This window comes from Cyclopterus lumpus, chromosome 22, assembly GCF_009769545.1.
Source record: "Cyclopterus lumpus isolate fCycLum1 chromosome 22, fCycLum1.pri, whole genome shotgun sequence".
Lineage (NCBI taxonomy): Eukaryota > Metazoa > Chordata > Actinopteri > Perciformes > Cyclopteridae > Cyclopterus > Cyclopterus lumpus.
Genome location: NC_046987.1, coordinates 9,767,523 through 9,790,383, shown reverse-complemented (window position 1 = coordinate 9,790,383; position 22,861 = coordinate 9,767,523). Strand labels below are relative to the sequence as shown.

Sequence of the window (22,861 nt, the reverse complement as noted above, 5' to 3'; positions counted from 1 at the left end):
CTGTTGACGGGTGTTTTACTGAGCCAACATTTTTTAATAACAGTGAATACCGTTTTGTTTGTTTAAAATATATATTTAAAAAATACAGTCCCACGATGGAAATTATCAGAGGTAGTTTAGATGACATTTCACGCCCTGCATCGAGCGAACACGCGGGGAGCCGTGTGTCGAGCGTGGCATTGCCACACAGTGACAGGACTAGTCCTACAACTCCATTTTCACTTGTTGTGTTGACCAACGATGCTGCTGATATTCAGGTAATTAAGTCAAGACGATGCATCCACATTATAACACGATTTTCGACTTTCAAAATGTGATAATTTCCATAACTTTAGAAAACAATTCCTCATAGAGCCAGAGCAGCTCTGAAGGAGCTACAATCAACTCAGCGGCCAGAGGTCCTGACACAAGTAAGTGTTCTATTGGAGTAGCTGTTTAGGCTTGAGTTTTTATGAAGTTACCTGACACAATTGTGCATCGTTTAGGCCAGTGTCCCATTGAAGTTACTGATGAAGAGAATGACGATTCCAAGCTACAGGGAGCTATTGAGGACATGAGAAGACTTGATGAAATACTGTCTGCAAAGATCTGCATAGAAAAGGAAGTTAGGCGTCAAAGGAAAGACCTTCAAGCAAAACTCTGGCATGAGTTCCTGGTAGACAAAGTCGTTGCATTCACCCCACTTACATTACCAGTTCACCATACCCGTTCTGTTATGACTGCAAAGGTAGTCACTCTTATCACCTATGGTGTGATGTTATATTGTCTATTTGTCTGTAGCAGAATACACCTGGAGGTCACTCTGAATGTGCCCAAGAAGCAATGAACACAAGGTTGTTTTTGGCTCTGGAGGCCCCCACTGGTAAGCCTCGGCAATAAAATACAGAACAGTGCTGAAAAGTTTAGCCGTCGTGCAGTTTCTGCAAGACACCTTAAATATGTTCTTTTGGTTTGTTTTTATCTTAAAGGGACAGAAGAGGAGGACGACTTTGTGCCTTTGTTTGAAACTCAAGTTCCTTACTGTGAGCACAACAGAGACGGAGAACACTTGGAGCAAAGTGAGTTAGGGAGACTCAAATACAAAAGAAAAAGCAGCTACATTTTCAGATTACAATCGTGAGTCTTCAAATGTATGCTCTCAGTTGTATTGCCTAGATTGTGCACTTGATGGCGCCATGACTTCATGGAACTTATAGATGCTGTTTTTGTGAGGTAGATAATAGTGTTTCAGAAGTGAATGCATAACAGTTGGCTTATGAACAACTCAACAAGATTTTGCAGCTTTTTATAATATTGAGCCCAGAAGGAAAAATTAAAAAACAGCAGCACATGTACGGCATCCATTGTGTTTCTCTGTTTAGAGACATTCCTAGAGTCTTCACACCCACTATGCAGCCTTGCAGGGTTAGCAGTAGAATTGTAGATTTTTATATAAAAAAATGTCTTAAATCCAATCTTTAATCATGTGGATCAGATGATGAAATAAGAAGGTTGACTCATATATAGTATGTGTTGTTTGAGCTTTGACTTTTTTACATTTTTATCTTTTGGAATTTAAAGTGTGGCTTGCCTGACAGGTAAAAAGAAGCCAGCCAGCTGGACAGAGTCTTCAGAACTAAGCCGCGAGGATACTGAGGAAGAGCAATTTGAAGGCAGCCACTGTGGAGCTTCCAAAAGCAAGAACAAACAGAAAGACTTTGTCAAGAGAAACATTGAGGTATGTCAAAGTTCACATTGGGCCAAAAGCTTTGATGGGGTATATCGCATGACTGAGAGCAATTCTCTTGACTGTTAGTTTTTCCAGTTAGGAAAATATTTGTCTCTGGTTCAAGAAAAGGATATATTTATAGCCTAGTAGGGCACGACTGAAAATAATAGAAATGTTATGCAAATAATGATTTGATATATGAAGGATTAATAATGACCACTTTCTGTTTCCCCCCCCTAAATGCAATAGCTAGTAAGTGGTGAAGAGGATCACGGTCTTTTGACTCAGACAGAGAACGATCGCCTGGCCAAGCTCCTGCAAGGAGTAGACGAAGGGGAAGAGGGCAGTGCCAGAGGCGCAGACAGCGAGGTAGGCTGACATGGAACCCTAACAGACAACATATGCTGGAGGATGAGTCTGTCTTTTTCAAGTTCCTTAATACTTCCCCCTCATGTCCAAACATCCTATGGGGAGCAGCAAATAATCCCATCCTATCCACTGCTTCTGGCAACGTTTTGATCTAATATTTACATTCATAGCATAGCGTGTTAATTCTAAAGCAAATATGGCTTCCAGTGTCACCAATCTTGGCATGAATCTTCTTTGATTTCATTTGTTGGAATGTGTGTCATTCTCACATTTTGCCTGACATTGAATGCTGTTATTAAATGCATTAAGTGACTCCACCAGACTGTGTCCCTCACAACTGCACACAGAGTAGCATTGGTCAGGTGTCAATGTTTTGATGAGTTCAGAAGGCCTCTGGGCAGAAGATTCTGACACATCAAAGCAGTTCAGATTGCAACCCAGATGTCAAGTGCCTCATGCAGTTCACGGATCGCTGCATGTTATGGCTTGATTATCATTTTAATGACAATTCCCTCTATGGTGTTTGTACCAAATTCAAAGGCCAGGATCTGCCCTAATATAAGCTACAGTGGCACTCATAGCAAGGGAGTGCTGATCGAGCTTAAGGCAAAGAGACTGAGGCCTCTTGTTTTTCTTCGATGAATCATCTGCGACCTCGAGCTCCCTCAAGCAGTAGACCATTTCAATTCGAACCCTCCTAAACCATCGTACTCTTTTTTTAAATGTATTTAAAGTTTGAATTTGCTTTAATACCTCTTTTGGCAGCTTTGAGGCCAGTTTGAAGTTTGATGTATGAAGCCTGTTGGAAAGCGAGCGGGAACATACTTACCTTTCACATACGGATCTATTTATCTTGACCCCGACAGTTCTGCATCCTTGGGACGGCTTGCCAGGGTTTTTCTTTTTCATGTCTTGCTGCTCTATTTATGGTGTTTGCCTTGACTTTTAGAACAATACTGCAGTAATTGTGGTGGCAGATACCAAACTGAGGGGAGCACATATGTTGTTTTTTTTATTGGAAGGAGGAAGACTTCCTGTTATTGCGAGGCATGCTATTATGTATGGCCATAACCGAGCAAGCACATTATTCATGTCACCAGTAATTTGGCAGTGACGCGTTACTGTTTCTGAGGACTTCACTCAGTTCTTGGCAAAATCCCTCTGGACACATCTACCACACGCTGCTGCTCAATGTTGCCTCACACACTTAAAACATTTTTTTTTCTTACTGACTCTCGTCCGAACAAGTTCCCCAGTTTTGTGTGGTAACGCCAGACATTAAATCAATAGCAGTCAGTAATCACGGAACATTTGGTTGCTGCAGTAGTGAATGCAGTCTCTTCACGTGCTAATTTGACCTCTTGATGAGAGTTGATGAAAAGATTGATTGCTCTATTTCTCACGCAAAATTTGAAGCTCTAGCCAAGGGATGATTAGCTTACCGTAGCTTAGCATAAAGACTGAGAATAGGGACACAGCTAGTCTGGCTCTGTCCAAAGGTAACAAAATACTTGTATCGCTTTTACTCTGAAACAATGGCAGGTCGTTGTTTGGCAGACAGACCGAGGCTAGCTGTTCTCCCTGTTTCCAGTCTTTTGCTGCCTCTAGCTTCATATTTACTGCACAAACGATTAGTATCAAAAGAGTAAAGGGTACAAATATGACTATAGAGCACTAAGGCTTGGTTTTATATATTGTCGATGACTCCATGTGTCCCATTGTAAATGAAACACAAATCGGTCTCATAAGAATTTGTTGATCTCATTTTGTTGAATGTTAGCTTTGTTTTGGGCTCCATCTAGTTGATGGACCCCTGTTTCCCTCTGCTCCAACCTCAGAGGTCAATGTTCTGATCTTTTTTGGCATTAAAACCTTACTGCAAGATCTTATCTCACCGCTGGACTTTGATGAGCTCACCAGCCACACATTGTTTCCCATAGGACATACGGAGAGTCTCACTGGGAGATTTAAAGTGTTGGCATTTGACAAGAAGAGTGACCAGCACCATGTTCACCATCCAGACGTGAATACCAAGTGCGAGAGTCAGACTTGTACCCATTCCAGACGTCACCGTCACAAAGTTGTTTAATAGGCAAGAGTTAATGTTTATCAGTCCACTATTAAGGCTGCCACTAAGGGAGGCAGGTTAGAACCCAGTGGGCCATGACTTATTTCAGCAGTGATTGTCTTCCAGGAGGACATGTGGGCTGTGACAGTGCCGACAGACCTGGGTTACACCCCGGAGCCATCTGACCTGGAGCAGCTGACGGACATTGACTCCAAAATTCGCCTTCTCTTTCCCGTCGAAGAATTTCTCTCAGTTCAAGGCTCTTATACAAACCTTAGCATGTCGCAGGTATGTATCCCACAGCACGACTGTCTACATTACAACAGCATTGGGTTTATATAGAGCACTGTAAACTCCCCAAGACACCATCCATGACTGCACTGAGGCCATTAAGTCTTATTACAAGCTCAGTATGGCATCGATGGCAACCTCTTGTAAAAGCCTTTGTCATTGACCCTTAGGGAGTCACTCCCTTTATTCATAAGTGGGGAAAACAGAATTATGTAAGCTGCTCTAACTTGAAACTGAGGGTTGCCTCACTTTTCCATCATATAAATTGTGCATTATTTGCTCCTTGTAAATTGAATGTAAAGATCTGACTGACTGTTCTATAATTAAAACTATTATTTTCGATATGAGCAATAATATATTAGTTTTTTTAGATCTACTTTCAGACATGATTGCCCACTCTTTTTTTGTGATTCATAAAATGTTGTCAATTATCTGACTGCTCTACCCTTTACATACTGTACATTGTCTGAGTTTAGAGTATAATCTATACATATACCACATCAGACTGGAGAACCAACTTAACAGATATTTGTAACTATAAAACTTTTCCATGCCTTTGGTCTTGGGTTTGGGCCTGCTCCTAGACGTGAGCTCAGTTAGTTATCTCAGGACCTTATCTCACTACATTTTAAAGGCCAGATGGCATGTTCATCATTTACATAGCAAACATGTCAGTGGAAAAATTGTGTTTTTGAAGTCATAAAAACTTTACAATGCAGTTTTGTGAACCAAAGGTGCCATTTTCCACTACCACTACATGATGTAGACAAGGAAAAACTTCAGTTCTTGAATCCCAGTGCTGGAATAGCTCATGATCTATGTCACAGTGTTTGGAGTATTTATGTTGCTGGCCTAAATATTTCCCAATTTCCCACTGCAAATGTGCTCACTCATTCACCAATGTAGTAAGGAAATGGCAGGTTGTGTCCTCCAGCTGTCTGTTTAAATGATATGGATTCTCAATATCTGAGCGGGATGTAGCCTTTAATAAGATAAAATATGTTTGTATTGATGTGACATTTGGAGCTGAGATTAATTGATTGACAGAGTTAAACGCCAAATAATATAAAACAATCCTCCCTTGTGCTCTCCCTCACATGATGTAGAATGGATTTCAGCCAAATAGTACAAAACTGTGTGATTACTGCACAGATGGATGTGTTACTTTGTGTAACCTGCTTCCCTCCCTTCCCACCCTTTAATCATCTTGCCTGGTTAAAAGAGTTTTAGGGAAAGTAAAACTCTCCATCATCCATCCATCATCTGCTATCCATTAGTGCTGAAATGGCTAATGCAATGATGTAAATCATGAATTAAACAATCACACACCACTTTTGTCTCTCATGTTACCGTTAGCAGATGATTCACCATCAGATGACGAAGCATTTCAATATTCACAGTATTTGAGTGTTTTCGTAAAATAGAAAGTGAAAGGTTGGTGAACCTCACACCTGTATTTCTTAAAAATAAATACCCTACCATTATCCCTACTCACTGATGTGGCATATATTAAAGATAGACTGCACTGGCAATAAATCTGTCAGTCATTCATTCCACATCGGTGACCATAAATCTTAAAGGTGGTCATAAAGTAAACATGCTTTTGTTAGCTTTATTCTTGGCAGTAGCTTGCACAAGTCAGATTTCCTAACTGAAACCTATTAGACAGCAGTTGAGGAACCTGCTTGTTTGCACGCTCATTCCAGGGCAGTCTCTAATGTACACAATAAGAGATAATCAGTTTCAACACCGATGAAACATTCATTTTAGCATAATATTAAATCACAGCCTTGATGTCCACGTTTGCTGTTGTTTTCTGGCCCTGTCAGATCTGTCACTTATTACACGGAAGAGGGAGTTATTTACCTCTCCCCAGTGGGCACTCACTCATAAAGGATCAGTCAAGGCTTGAATCTATGATCTCAGAACTTGGCGGCATCCTTTTCCAAAAAGTTGTGATTGATATTCTAAGTAAAAAGCGGCCTGTGCATTCCTGTGCAGTCACCTTAGTGTAAGCTTCTCTGGCTAAGCTGGTCGTTTGCTTGAGCCTGTGGGGTTGAATGTAGTCTTGTGAGGCCTTGCACCAGCCGAGATACTGCCACAGAGGAGAGTCAGCTCCCCATCAGATCCTAATTACAGAGCTGGTGGAGGTAGAGGAGTGCCAGCTCCAGAAAAAGAACAAGATTTCCCCTTTCATTTGGAGATGTATATGCAGAAAGGTTTACTGTGTATACAGTAAGGACTACTGTATACTGAATTGACCTTATTATTGCATCCAATAGCAATAGAGCAGCAATACATTGTTGTACCAAAATGTACAAATTCATACATATTTGTACAGGTGAAAATGTCTTGAACAGACTTGGTCACCTGTGGATTCTAGGTTTCCGATATTTTAGCGCTGGGACCAGCTATTTGGTTTTCTCTCCATGTCTTTAAGTCAATGCAGTTGCAGGTGCACATTGTTCTGCACTGACTGAATGATAAGGCACAGACAAATTCCCTTTCATAATGCCATAAACCACACAGTTAATGTTTGTAGAATCACAGTACCATTCGTTGTATGGCCACACGGTGAGTCATAGTGAAAGTCTTGATGAGATAAAGCCTTGTTTTATTTTCCTTCGGCTCATTTTTGATGATTTCTGGATAAAGGTCAGGTAGCTAAAAACTCTAATGATCTGAATTGATAGAATCAAAACACAAGTTTAACAGTGTTTTCCTTGGACTCTGAATAGTGTGCTTATGACAGCATTGCTGCTTTTGCATTCTTCATTTGCTCCCATTTTCTCAGGCTTTCAGTCGAAATAGGCCTTCTGTCATTAAAAACATCTGTTGGCACAAATTATTAACATACAGTACACCCCTCCTACTGTACCACTGTGTGGTAATGCCTGCACCACCCACAGTTTGAAGCCAGAAGATGGGGATTCTGTCATGTGAATTAGCTGGTGTTTGGTGACATGGGTGTGTGTCAGAATTACATAGGCTAATCTCTTAAATGTGGTTACAATGAAAATTAATGAATGGCTTTATACAATATGGTTTTCTGTCACTGTCCCAGGGCATTTGATTGCATCAGATCTACTCCTTCTATGTTTGCATAGTAACTCCAGCTGTGTTTTTGGTGTGCATTGGTTGGCTATATTTTGATGTAAGACTATGAGGTCACTTAGTCACATTGTGTGGTTGCTGATGAGCACCCATGATTTTAACTACGGCAAATGTTAAGTGAGTGAGCAGAGTTTTGTACAGAAAACGCCCTTTCGACCGACACAGTGTGGTCAGCAGATAGTTTGCAAATTTATCTTATTTGGTCCGGGTCATATAATTAAACAGCTGTGGAAAAGCTTTGGTCACGTTATATTCATCTACAATGTGGGTTAGTTCTTATTGTATATCAAGTGTAAGCTGTGACACAATACATGACAGAGGGTCAGGATACCTGCGGACCTTAACATATTCATAATATTCAGAAATGTGCAACAGATAGTATTCATGTAATATATATCATGGCGTTCATCGGAGGCAGTGTCATGCCAGCAGGCACACACAAAAATACATCTTATCCTCTCTGGAATATGATATTCATGTCCCCACTGAAATATTGAAAATATGCTAATTCACAACAGACAAGGATGTGACTATTTTGTTCCTTTCCGGTGGCTGAAGTTTGGCTCCATTTATCTCACTGGTAACCACCTTGCCAGTGAATGGGTGTGTTTTATTATAAATAATGTATTATCATGAATGTTTTCTCATAAGAATCATATTTGCAACCTTTGTGGCTATCATATCCTGCAGGAGTTTGACTTAACAGCTGCATGTAGAGAATACGATATCAGGTGTGTCATGTGACATGCTTGGTGTTTTTCACAAGGTTAACTTGGCTAAAAAGAATTGACTCCACACCCTTTCCCACCCTATAATTCCCATGAGACCCAGTTTATTGTCTTCTTATAAGCGCCTCTCCCATTGGTGTCACCCACAGAAGCGGTTGTGTTAAGTGGTTTAAAGTTATTTTTCCCTGTCATGGTTGAGATCTTTCTTTCGACTGTTCCACTCAATATCACGCTCTGTGGTGGATAATTCAGTCACAAAACCATCTGCTAACAATACATGATGCTTTAAATGTTGCCAATCTTCTCAATGATCCAAATTAAAGCATTAAAAAATATTATCACAACTCACAGTTCTTTGTGTTTGGATACATTGCAGAGTTTTTAAAGGAATAGTTGGACATTTTGGGAAACTTGCTGATTGGTGTTCTTGCCAAATTTTGGTTGAGAAGACCAATACCAGTCGCATGTCTTTACGTTAAATATGAATCCCCTGTCAGCAGTCGTTTAGCTTAACACAAAGACAGGAAACAGAGCTAGCCTGGCTCTGTCTAAAGCTAACCAATCTGCTTAAAAGCACCTCTAGCTGTGTGTTCAGCCAAAACGTGAGGCAACTTTTAAAGGTAGCGCAGTCAATTGAAAGATCCAATCAGCTTACGACTAACAACTGGACAGTACAGTGTTTGGGGCGAATCAACAGGGCCTGTACAAACTGCAACCAGTCAAGCAGGCATTGTTGTACCAAAGATGCAAGGCAAAAATGTGCCACGCCATCTGTTTGAACACACTTTTAAGCTCTTTGTCATATCTCATTTGTTTAATTCATGCGAAAACCACTGCGAAAAACTATACTATTAAGCATTGCTCTGGCAATGCTCACAGTCCCAATATTTGATCAGTCATTAAAAAAGCAGAATGTAGTTGGACAAGAAATACACTAAAATGTAGATCCAATACTGTGCCTGTGTCATTGGCGGACAAGAAGTGCAGAAAGATGCTTGGACGGTTTACCTTCCATATGCTTCTGATAAATATTAAACATGCTCCGCTTCTTAACTCTTTAAAATGATTTTGTCTGTATTTACTTAGCAAACACTTAAATTACCTCATATTAGCCACATGATGCTTGGGTGGAGGTCTCAGCAAAAGCTATTGACAGATGCAAGATTTAACTTCACAACCCAAGCAGTGAAAACTTCAAACAGATCAAACATTTGCTCTTTGGATTCCACTACTAAGAAAACACTGGATGTGGGGATATTTTAAAATCACATTCAACATGCTTTTTTGATTTGAAGGTGCACCAGGAGGTTTTGGTCTGTGAAACAGTAATAGCTATTGACCACCCTTAGTCCTGAAAGAAAAGATAGTATAATATACTTCAGGAATGTTCAGCAATCACCAAGTAATCGAACACGGATCCAAAAGACAAACAAATGTAATACCTGGAACGTTTTTTAAGATGGTGATATACAAACCCTCACAATGAAGCAGTTTTAGATGGATTTGAGGTCTGACTTCACTTCTGTTAGCAAAGAGTTAGACTTTGTGAAAGGGGAGTGGTGCAGGATCCATTGGCACTACCTTGCTCTGGTCAGCATGCAGGTAGGTGTATCGCATGTACTGCAGACGTGTCACGGCACCTCTGTCTCGGACCTTGGCAGATGACGGTAGGTCATAGCGAGGCAAAATGTCTGAGAGACGGAGAATACAGGAAAAGGAGAGAAGTCAAGAGACTCTCAGCCATAGCTTCCGAACAGCTTACTCCCGAGCTCTCACAGGGAGTGTTCGTGGCGAGGCACGTGGACAGGCCTTGGCAGGTAGCCTGGATCCACGTGGCAAAGCCAGAGCTCCTACTATACTTGAGACCTGCAGATCATCAGAGAGAGAGAAAGAGAGGAGAAATGCTGTTCTGAACAACACAGACATCTTAGGGTGAGTCAGTATGGCTGCCTCCTGCTTCGTCATAACAGCACTGTCCCTTTGCAATGTGTGGACAGGGGTCGCTAACAAGAAAGATTGCCCGTCTATCAGTATATCAATCAGTTTCTAGAAAGGTAAAGAATCTTCAATGTATTATCAGGAGTTACCCTTAAGTTACCAGTAATCTAATCAAATCCACATCATTCTAAATGGAGTGGATTTCCAAAGTAATGCACTACAACAAAACTACACAAATTGTCTTTCCTATGACAACTTGTCCATCTATCTATTATAGCTAGTTCGAAGAAGGTAAAGAAAGGTAATGAAGAACATGGTTGAAAAAGACCACATGTTGTACAAATTATTTCACTGTTGACACTTCCTTGGATTAGCTGCCTCAGAGTTGCCGTCCCTATTTAGCTTGTGTCGAGTGTGTACTAGATCATTAAGCTCTCTTAGTGGTTCTTGGTCACCTAAACACCTCATACTGTATAAGAAGCAAACAGTGGACTGGCACACTCTTGTTGTGTATCTAAAGAACACATAGCAGCAGGACACGTGTACATAAAGTTGGCCTATAATTATTTGTCTTGTTTTATTGTATGTTTTCCTGATGTATATGAGAATACGTCTGCATGTGACGTCATATTTGACAAATCACACCACAAATGCAATCCACATTGGAGACAGGGAGAAGCTCCAGGCTCCTCAATGGCTCCCCCCTCTAGCTAACACAACTAATATGATTGACGGGATATAATTAAATGCTACTTTGATGGGAACATCAAGATACAGTGCAGTCACTGTTGCTGAGCGTTATCCAAGATTTGTTTGGAATTATATACATACGATTTGTCTTATTCCATCACGTTGGAAAACCTCAGATCATCCATCAACTGCTGCAGCTGTTTCACACCATGACAACCACCAAATGGAATGTATTGGATATCAATAACCACTGAATGAATGTGAAATGAATGCTTTAATAAAATGATCTGATACGAATAATGATGGTTTTGCTTACAGAAATTGGAAAATCATAATTTATTTCATATTACGGGAAGGCAATATCTGTACCACAAGGTGAAACAAGGACAGCATCTCAGGTGTCGTCACATCAGGTACAAATTACTTTTCCTTCTTTAACTTCAAGCATTCTGCATTCAAGGCATACTTGTCTGTCAGCGTCATATTTACAATGCTGCACTTCATATCAACCCGTGACACTAATGCAGCATCAAAGTCCAAGGAGTTTGGTATTTCATCAATAGGCTGACGCCCTTAAAAAAATATGTTTTTCATATTGAAAGAAAACAAAGTCTAGATCGTTGATACCTACCAGTGCTCTTGTAACCCAGAAATGTTTTGTTTTCACAAAATCCATGAAAAGGAAGCACAAATACCATAATTAATTAAAACAATCACTGGAGTATATTAAGGTCTTAGTCTTCTCCAAGAACTGAATGATTACGACCAAGGGCGTAGGTTTGGTCTCAGCATTGGTAGGGACACTGCCAGATACCTCATGCATCCTATCATTTTAATTAGACAGTGCCTTGCCTCCTGCTGTGTTTTAGCCATTGCAGTTGGGTGTAAACTGCGTTTTCTCCAATGCATTTGTTGTTGCAGAATGATGGTGTGCTTTACTCGCTTGATGACGATTAAAGCTTCCAAAGGCATTTTTCCAATTACTAAAACCATTTAAGCAGAAGGCTGGGTCATTATTTTTTTCCAGAGTGACCTTTTTGATGGTGTATGCTTTGATACACTGAAAACAAAGTACCTTTTTCAATGTAGGGCTACAATGCAGCCACAGATACTGACTATACCACTTTGCCTGAAACCGTAACTTCTTGTACTGAAGTTGCTGGACTCTGATGAGTTAAAGGTCAGGATGGTATGGTTCACTCCTCATGTCCAGGACACTGCTACACTCACTTCATGACGGTCACTGTCACTCAAACCTAAAGAGCAAAGAAAACTTAGCCTAGACTGCACATGCATATTTTAACATAATAATAATTCATATAAAACAGGTAGACAATGTTTACACTGTCAGCCATGATAATACACCTCAACACAGAATTAATGTAATACCACACCTAAAGGCCTGGTAGTCCAGCTGCTGCTTCCTCAACCTGCACTACGTCTGCACTGTTTCCTGAATGCATTTCAAAATAAGGCAGGTTTGCACTGTGTGGGTAGTTAGCCTACTAACGTTAACTAACAATGACCTGGGCTTCTTGATAGCTATTTACTCTGGGTGGTGAACAAACTTCAGATATCTCTTTTCTATTTTGGTGTCATTTTCCTAACTACAAAGCACAACTGGGTCAACAATATCAATGCTGAGACCAAACAAAATACTAATATGAGGCTTTATTATTTCCTGGCATATTTAGTAGCTTACCGTGACTCCGGCCAGCTCTCTTTCTGCAAGTTACGATTCACGGAGTGTTTCTGACTCCAGACAATTAAATGACAGCATCTTGTCTCGCAGGCTCGAGGACGCATTGGAAAATGTGGAAATGTATATGCTTCGCTCTTCTGGGCGACGAACATAGTATAGATATTAATATGAATGAGTTTGCAAATATATTGTGCACAATTATTTTTTTGAACAGGCAATTCAAATTAACAAAATATTGGTGGGGACAATTGTGTCTTTCACAATTGTCCCCCATATGGACCATATGCAAACCTACGCCCTTGATTACGACAACTTGACTTGCACGAGATCATAGACTAATATATTGTGCATTCTTGCCAATGCCTCGGAAATTGATCTAAATGTCTGGCACACAGTTTGCAGACATAAACTGCAAATGATATGTTATATTAGTCTTCAATGAAACAGAAACTGAACGCTGTCACAGGTTAACACATATGAGCTCATACAGCTTTCAATTGTTAGTCGTCAAAGCAAGTTCACATTCACACGCAGTTCACAGCTAAGGCTGCATTTAATGTCAAGCATTCAAACTAATACATTCAGATGAACCTTCAATGACATATATATAATGGTTTACTTTAGTTGTTATGTACACAACTAATGGGTTGTAAAGCGTCGTAAAACACACAAGGGCTGATATCCTGAGCAGAATTATCAGAATTGCGGGTAACTCCCTTCGACAAAGTCGACAGAAATGTTTGCTTAAAGGGCTCAAAATGTAAGAGAGCCCTCAAGCACTAGACAGTGGGACAGCCCTCAAAGTCTGTGAGTGTGGACATTGGGATTGGGCCCTTGTCTTGTTTTTATCCATTGGAATAAACAAGCTTGTAGAATCTGAATACTCGACTTGAAGGGCGCTTGGTTATGACTAAGCTAATACAAGGCCGCAATATAGTAAGGGGAAGGTGAAAGACAGGAAAGATGACGTGTACTTTGTGGACCATCTATCTTTGTTTATACAAAGAGACTGTGGACATTCACCTCACACCCACCAGAATCCATAGGGTGTTCATTTAGCCACAGAGAATTGGTTTAGTATGGAAATATGTGACATACTGTGCATGCCAAATTCATTCAAGAATTGTTCACTGATAGCTTTATCATTTATCATTATTTAGCCCCTCAGACAATTTTAAAGTTTGCAGTCTAGTTCTTGAAAAGTAGGGCAGCTGTCGTTTCCAAATTAAATAAACAGTTTCTCCCAAAGATTTGGGCTTTTTTTGAAACATGCATTTAGTGGTGTGAGTATGGTGGAAAAGCTAGACTTTAATTTTTATTTTTCCTGGTTGGAACGCTGCGTTTCTCACTCTGGTGCATGACAGGAGTCGGATCCCATCGTGGTCCTGGCTTTTGTAGTCTGCATGAGGCAGTCTGAACTGAAGGGCTCTAGTAACGACCACTTAAAAGAGGCTTCAGATAGAAGCTGTTATTATTTCCCTATAGGGAGGCATAGTGCACTGGTAGGTGAGGCCGCACACACACTTGGGAAAAATCTGCTTGTTTTTGCCAAGATTTAAATATATAAGTTAAGACTAAATTTGGCATTAGTTATGTAGGCATGTATTTTTTGCTTATTAATAATGGCAGAAGCATTAATTCTTCTTCTCAACATAGTGACTCCACTTAACTGAAGTCACCTCCTACCCAGGGTTTAACTAAAATTCAAGTCCCTATTGAGATGTCAACATTTTATGAAAAACTTTAATTTCAACATTATTAGATCATACATACGCCTGCCTGGCATCCAGACTAATCAAGAGAGATGGAGATTTCAACCACATGGCGCTGGACTGACACTCCCAAACAGCTCTGCGGTTGGCAACATCCTCTTAGTGCTTTTATAGAATAACTGTTTTTTTAGAGGTCTAAATATGACTGTACCACAGGTCACACACTGGTCGGCCTCGACAGTATGTTCATTTGGACTTATACTTACTTATACATAAATAAATTGTGGTTGAGGTGGGGAAGGATGTGAACCGTTTGACCTATCCTTTGATATTTGCCACAATTCATCATACTACGCCTGCAGAAGACATCCCTCCATTGTAGGAAAGCAATTTTGTTTATATGTTTGTGATCAAATTGACTTGGTGGCTTTACTTCAGATAGTTCTCTATCTCTGTGATTGAAACCCAAATGAAAAACATCCATCCTGTGGTCCGAGAGACAAGCCTCTTACTTATCAGCTGCTGTGGATGGTCCTCAAGGCATGAATGACTTTCCCGTATCCTCCTGACTCATTTTCAAAGTTTGCCTTGGATGCTTGACGTTCATTGTGTCAACTTTGTGCATGTGTTTGCCATAAATGTGTTATTCAGGCTGGGCCCCATGTGGACTGTGAGACATTGGGCTTTCTCAGGTCTGCTCTGTGCTGTGAAAAGCAGGGAAGAAAGATTGATGTATCTATACAGTTTAGAACACACCATAATAATGGCATTTTAACAGAGATAGACAAACTGTAACTCAAGAGACTCTGAGAAATGGAAAACCCTCACTCAAATTGATTGTGATGAACTGTGATATGATTTTGATCCCTATTTAAATGTTTCCTAGTGAAAGCCATACGCTGAGATTGCAGCTCTAAGAGAGAACCTAAACACGCGAGATGAGATGTTTGCTCCCTGTGAGAACCAATCGTGTCTGTTGTGTGTCAGGACCGGGGCTCAGAGGTTGGCTGGAAGTGTTATGGGGACCTGCAGCCAGGAGAGAAGGTCCTGCAGGATATAAAGGAGAGGAGAGGGCAGGAGAGGCGGCTCCAAGAGATCCAACAGCAGCTGGAGATCCTGAACAAGGGCCAAGAGATGACTGTGAGTTCAAAGAAGCTAAACACACACACTCTCAAATTCACACACACTTGCATCCCCACACTGTCTATGTGCATTATAGCACTCCTCAGTGCTTCTATCTGCAGATACGTGTGACAAATGGTTAAGTGCACAGCTCGTTCTGTCATTCTCACAAGCGGACAATGAAATCACGTGCAGGCCAATATTATATATATATATATATATATATATATATATATATATATATATATATATATATTAAATATCCTCTTTGTCTCCATTTCCTTTTCTCTTTGTATCACTAGCCAGGGCACAGTAGTAAGCGTTGCCAGGTTGCCACTGGCAACTATTTGGAGACATTAGCAGCCAATTCTTGGCCTTTGGTTGCCATCAGTGGCAATGACTTTTTAACAAAAGCAAAATGTGCACCCCAGTCTCGTCTGCAGTGTGAGAGGGGATTCAGCTGTCTAAGCAGAATCAAGAGAGCCTGAAGTTCATCTCATAAAGTAGAGATGATGGACACACTGATGTTGGTGTCACTCGAGGCACCCGCCATCCAAAGGAGCGATGGATCTGTGGTGAGGATCAGCATCAAGGTCCCCAAAAACCTTAAAGGGAGAGAATGGATGAAGAAGCAACCAGTGACTTGCTGGATTCACTGTGAAGAACATGTCATTAGCTGCACTACTTATTTAGTATTCCAGGAATTGAGGGTGCACGCATTAACACGTAAGGTTCAAATTACCAGCTTGGCAACCACTTTTAGAAGTTAGTGTTTAGCCATGCTAACATATTAACTTGACAGTTGTGTGCCAGATCTTGATTTACGTTTGAGTGAGCAGTTAAATATCTTTCTCTGCTTTGCTTTGTGCGTGTGTTTGATGTGAGGGCGAGGTGTTGATTTCATTGCTTGAAAGCATTCTTGGCTTAAATTCGATGTCCATCCTCCACAGTGTCCCCTAGAGACCATTGAGCTTTGTCTGCTTTTAGGAGCCACTGCAGAGTTACAACCACAGAAGTGTCGTACTTTCCCCAAACCCTGTAGCTAAAGGTACAACACAAGAATGTCTCCAGAACAAAAGGTGGACATCTCTGATTTCTGCTTTCGCTGACATTTATGACTTTATATTTTGTGGGAAAGAAAAGGAAAACATTAGAGATAGACAAAGTTGTTTGACTTTGCCATTGTTCTTATGTGGCAGCTTCTCCCGGTCTTGCTCAACAAACTAGCTGTTGACTTCTTCCCAGCGCTGCTGTCCATGGCATACAAATTTAAATGTGTTCACTTAAATTTACAGACACATCGGTTCTCAAAGTGATGAACCACAAGATGATGTATAAGGGCCTAATTTAAAGATAAAAGATGCTCACAAACAGTGAGGTAATAAAAGCATTAAGTGGCAGCCACACCCTTACATCAAACAAGGCACCATGCCAGGCAACGAGAACCTATTCCCGGCCTAATTAAGGAGACACAAATGGAATTCTTTGCTAATTAAGCAAAACTCTGTTTTAAGGAAACAATTCTCTCATTATGATCACAAAACATCAAAACCACCCGTTTCTTAACTTAGGGTAGACACTCTTTATATATAGCGGTGTCTCACTATATTTTATGGTCACTAAGTTATCGAAACCCAGCGAGCGACTGCAATGTAAACAACACACTCACTGTGTATACTCTTTGTGCCACCGGGCTTGTTTTGTGGTTGGGAACGATTTATGTGTACGGAATTTGTCTGGGAGGGCATTCTTGAACAGTTTCACACAGCTCCAGTATACTCATAAAGTTGATTTGTGTCACATCCGTAACTCAAATGTCTTCTCGCAGCCTTTTCGCACCTGAAGGGTGAACCAACTGTGCAGGCTCTGTGCATAGTTGTCTATAAGAGCATGATAACTAAGAAGAGATTAGTTTGTGAACGGAATACATTTTCGTGTTGAATTGCGATAGTTAAGTCAAAGTTCCTCCAAATGATACTAATACTAATACTATTAAAGTATTAGTTCATCCTTTGAGAGTGAAAATCTAGTCGCAATACAATACTATAAGCTTGTGATACTGTGGCTCACACAATGTATTTCTTTGCGTGTCAAACCTTTTAAAGAGTGTCTTCTTACAGTCGATGATGACAGTAGAGTAGTGAGTTAGACAATCAATCCTGAATTCCAGACAAGGAAGCTAAAAGTAAAAGGCTTGACAGTTCATGAATTTGTTTTAGGAATGTGTTTGAAATAAAAAATGTTTTAATGAAGTACAATATAGAAAAACTCTACCAGGATTGATAGGATATAATGTTCTCCCTCCAAATTGGAAGCTTGCAGCTCGATGTTTAGTCTGATTTCAGCGTGTGATGTTAAGAATTCAAATGTTTGTCTAGAGATCTACCTGATTTACCTTTATGCAGTGATTTATTTAAACAAAAGACGTGTTGTGTTGGATTCCGATCTGAGACCTGTAATGTGTAATTGTGTGCGTCATCTCTGCTTCTCCTTTCTCTCAATCCAAACAAAATCCCCATTCCAGAGAAATGTATCTCTTTGCCAAAGAATCTCTTCCCTCAGCTTTTCTCTTTCCAGTTTTTTTCTTATATCGCTGTTAATAATATTTGCGGAGGATGGTTCTCACCTTTTTTTTCTAGATAACGGTATTATTGTTTGGTAATTTTTCTCTTTTAATGACATAGAACTACAGTAGAGACTTCAGCTGGGTTAATTTCATGTGTTAAAGCTAAATCTGTGAACTCAACAGCCGACCCGGTGCAAGTTTTCCTGGAACCTCAGTTCCTGGATCCGCTGCAAAAGGAAGGACAATGGTTCCAGCAGGGCAAGACGGCATCATTAATCATACACTCTTTTTCATGTTAGCCAGGCTTGCATGCATTGCATAGACGAGAAAGTATATATTTTTGGCAATGTGAGACCCTTATTAACCCCACCGTTGTAGGTCAAGGTTGGCCTGAATCTGTTGGGTGCGGGTTGTACGAATACTGCAGTTTCAAAACGCTTTTTCCAAAGGGAGGCTGCTCAGGTTTGCCAGAAAAAGGGATTATTTTTCTCTCAACCTCTTCTCTACTCTTCATTCCACCCATGGCTACTGGCTGTTAGCTTTTGGCTTGTCACACTGTCTCCTCTCGTTTTCCACTTTATGATCTCCTGAAAAAGAGACAGTTTGACTAAAAGGGTTATCCACAATTGTCTCTCCTTTTCCTGTGTTACCGGATCTAATGAGTGGCAGAGAGGCATTTTTTGTTATAAAGATGGCATTTGAGATATGTGCACTCACTAATATAGATTGGCATTAGTGAGGTACCCCAGAAAGTCTCTGGGGCAAATTATTATCTATATTAGCCCCGAAATCTGACAACCTTGATTTTTTGCCTTCTAACCTCGATGCATTCAGTGTCATCGGTGGGCTACAGCAGAATGTATTGCCAGCTTGCGGGCTCAAGCTCTGAATGAGGAGCACAAAGTACAGAATTCCTTCCTCTATTAGTGGAGAACTGGCCCCGTGGGTCTCTGGCTGATAAAGCTGAGTTATGTGACTGATGTCAGCGACCTTGAAAGCTGAGCAGCCCACGCTTGTGGTAAACCGGTCCTGCACCCTCTGTGTACAGGAGCCAACAGTGAGCTGTACATGGGTGGTGGTCCCCTGCAGTGCAGATAGCTGGAGGGCTGAACAGTTCTGGCTTTGTCAGATTCCTCACTAGGTGGGAAACTGATACGGGACAGTGAGCAGGAACCTTGATCTTTTAACAACGATTGGAGGTTCACCCACCCTGCCATTGTTTGTGGCAACTGGACTCCTCCTGTCTGGAGGGCGGACAACACACTGAACTCATCGTCACTGTTGGTGTAATTTAGATCCACAAGACAAATGCCAGTGCACAAAGTAAACATGAATGCACGTAAGGAGTCGCTAAGCAGGGCAGTGACAGAGGTTTTCCCTTACACTTACTGTCTCTGCACATGGCTACGGGTCAGACTGAGGCTGACGCAATCAGCCCGCTGGGTCTGGATAGCAGGTGGGAAAGCAAGAGCTCAGGGAGCAGTATGAGATGCCTGGAGCTGTAATATTGGCATTCTGACAATAACCATCAGACATCTTGTGTTTGGGGATTTATTTGACTCTAACGTTGTACTTTTCAAGACACGCTGACTTTAGTAATGAGCCAGTCGAGAGCCGTTGTGCCTGCAGCAAATGTTCCTATCATTTGTGGAATCGGTCATGCGTGGAGTATAGATAATTAAAATAAATAGTTGTCGGGTTCATGAGCAGCCACGTCAAAGCCATTTCCTCGTTGATGCTTTGTTGTTCCTCCTCGAATCAATCCAAATGTTCACAACAACTCTCTGAGCATCAGAAAAAGCAGTGCAGGCAGTGAGGGAGAAATATTACTGTAGGGGGAGAAAACTTGTTTTTGAATGCACAATGACAAAAAGGTCACAATACAACAACACATTGTTATCCTCTTAAATATGTATGGTTTTCTTTCTGTTGATTTCATTCTCCCAGTGTTATTTATTTCTCAGTATGTGTTAAGTAAGTCAGTGTTAGTATTACATTGGCGATAGTGTTCTGTCTTTTTCATAAAGCTGTCAAAGGCCAGAAGGAAGTGTCAGCGGTACGTGGGTCTATATATTCTCTTCCTCCAGCTTGTATTTCACATGTTAAACCGGAGGAGGTTTGTTTGGGAATTACCCAACTACACACTTCCATTGACTTGGAGTCGTTAATGATTACCAGTGAAAAATACTAATTTGTCTGTATGTATTTACTTACATCTTAAGATCTCTCACAGTGTGGTTGCTTGCACTAAAGACACTCATGGTAGCTTAAAAACAGAAGCTTGTCCAGTTCTGATAAAAGTTGTATCTGCCTCTGCTCTGGTGAGACGCCGATGAGGAATACAGATGATCGATGAAGAGTATTACCTTCAACTAGTGGGAATAGATGAGACACAGGAATGTGATTTTGTCTCGACTGACTCAGCGGGATGTGTGGAAGAGGTAATGGGCATAATATTCTCTAAGGACAGAGCCTGAGACGATGCACACTGTGGTGCCAGGCTGTATTTCTTCCGACATCAACATGCATATTTGTAATGGGTTTGCTGTTGAACTAGTGTCTGTGGATCTCAAAACTGCATTAATGAATACTTTTATGTTAAATGAATTCACTTTCTTGCAGAGAATTAGATGTGCAGTTCAATACCACTATTAAGCTACAGCTTATTAAGGTTTAGCATGAAGGCTAATGGTAAACCCGTCTGTCTCAAAGGGAACAAAATGCACCACCCAGCACCTCTAAAGCTCACTAATTAGCATGCGGTGTCTTCTTTGTTTAATCTATACAAAACAAGATGAAGCTAGCTGATTCTCCGTGCTTTGGGTCTATGTGCTAATCTATCACAGATTCTCAGCAGGCAGCTGTTTTCAGCAAAGAGGCTCTGAAAAGCTATCAGTGGGCTATGCTACTTGCCCTGCAACAAGCCGCAGACACACAAAGTTAGTTCTGCCTTGACTGGCATTAGAATTAGGGACAGAATAATCCGGGCATTTCTCCTTTAAGGCCAGGGACATTCTGTTCGGCATGTGATGACAGCTAGAAGCAAACATGCACATGCTAAAAGAAAGATGCCAATGATTAGCCTATTTGACTCAGAGATTAAGGTCTGGCTTTCCCGGACACTTTGTTGGCATACTGCTAATGTCATGAAAGGCAATGATTCGATATTATCGGAACAAGTTGACTGTTGGGCTGTTGCAGCTGTCTAAACAAAGTACTGCTTTCTCACAGGAAGAGATGGAAACTGTCTGTGAGCATTTGTGCATTGGTAAATTAGTCGTGTCTCACCTTATTATTATAATAAAGGTATAAAAGGTGTACATTGTCAATAAGAATATGAAATCAGAAATTACAGTTGCCAGATAAAACATCACTCCCATGAATAGATACTTTAAGAAGGTTGGCTTTTCTCCTTGAACTCACATGCACTTCTAGAAGGCTGCCTGTGAGGAGTCTGACTTATCAGTAGAAAAACAACGGTTACATCTCACTGGAAGTGGTTTTCCCCGGACGACTTCCAACTCAGCACAGCAAAGGAGCGCAGCAGAATATTGTGTAATTACTTCTGTAATATCAGGGCCTTGAGACCTTGATGCTGCCAGTGGTCCACTGTACATGATGTAATGTAGGATGTAAAAGGCTTCTCCGGTCTGCACATATTCTATACTTTTTTTTAATTTGACCTTATGTTCTAAAATCATAGCTATATTACGGAAATCATACGTACATTATATTTGTGTCTTCCTGCAGAATGGGCCACCAGACCTGACCGAGGAGCAGTTACTTCTTCTGCTGGATGAATGTGAGCTGACGGAGAGCGTGACCCAGGATCTTGAGAGAAATGACACAACACCATGAGGCCCAAAGAAAACCTTGATCCATCTAAATCCCTGCTATCATAACACCTATCAAAATGCATCATTGATGGGGTAGAGAAGGATTACTGGATGTAAACATATTTAATTACCAGAATATATCTAACTCTACCACAATATACTTTTAGGGACTAATAATCTTTTTTTTATGTATGTAGATAACTAACCAGTCTTATATCCAGTATAACCAGTCCACTCAGCCTCTCTGTCCCAGTATAACCAGTCCAATCGGCTTCTGTCCCAGTATAACCAGTCCACTCGGCCTCTCTGTCCCAGTATAACCAGTCCAATCGGCTTCTGTCCCAGTATAACCAGTCCACTCAGCCTCTCTGTCCCAGTATAACCAGTCCACTCAGCCTCTCTGTCCCAGTATAACCAGTCCACTCGGCCTCTCTGTCACAGTATAACCAGTCCAATTGGCTTCTGTGCCAGTATAACCAGTCCACTCAGCCTCTCTGTCCCAGAATAACCAGTCCACTCAGCCTCTCTGTCCCATAATAACCAGTCCACTCAGCCTCTCTGTCCGAGTATAACCAGTCTAATCGGCTTCTGTCCCAGTATAACCAGTCCACTCAGCCTCTCTGTCCCATAATAACCAGTCCACTCAGCCTCTCTGTCCGAGTATAACCAGTCCAATCGGCTTCTGTCCCAGTATAACCAGTCCACTCAGCCTCTCTGTCCTATAATAACCAGTCCACTCAGCCTCTCTGTCCCAGTATAACCAGTCCACTCGGCCTCTCTGGTCCCACTGAGCTCCTCAGATTCAACCCGTTTGAGATGAATGATTCTCTCCCGTCATATCAGGCATCAACAGTCTCAAATAGCAGAGAGTCGTCACACGACTCCCTGAAGGTCAAAGTTCCTCCGTGAACACAGAAGTCACCACTGAAGGATGTTAGCATTTAGCATTTAGCATGTTAGCAGACCCAGCGGGCCCAACTGTAGGTCACCAACATCTGGGTTTGTCAGTTAGCGTTC

General features: G+C 41.1%; 1 protein-coding gene across 1 annotated transcript; it reads left to right on the top strand.

Moving 5' to 3' along the window:
• Window positions 1–7: 7 nt before the first annotated feature.
• Window positions 8–22,105, top strand: fsip1 (fibrous sheath interacting protein 1). The gene is made up of 10 exons (XM_034525316.1): window positions 8–257; window positions 353–410; window positions 486–655; window positions 781–862; window positions 969–1,058; window positions 1,578–1,717; window positions 1,958–2,077; window positions 4,272–4,433; window positions 15,308–15,460; window positions 21,759–22,105. The coding sequence occupies exons 1-10, from the start codon at window positions 96–98 to the stop codon at window positions 21,864–21,866; spliced, it is 1,245 nt and encodes a 414-aa protein (XP_034381207.1). The 5' UTR covers window positions 8–95; the 3' UTR covers window positions 21,867–22,105.
• Window positions 22,106–22,861: the final 756 nt, after the last annotated feature.

Bases quoted from the DNA above. Each gene is read 5' to 3' on its own strand.
- fsip1 (XM_034525316.1), top strand. From the start codon at position 96: ATGGAAATTATCAGAGGTAGTTTAGATGACATTTCACGCCCTGCATCG. The intron at 656-780 runs GTAGACAAAGTC...ATTTGTCTGTAG, and splicing joins AACTCTGGCATGAGTTCCTG to CAGAATACACCTGGAGGTCA. The intron at 4,434-15,307 runs GTATGTATCCCA...GTTGTGTGTCAG, and splicing joins CAAACCTTAGCATGTCGCAG to GACCGGGGCTCAGAGGTTGG.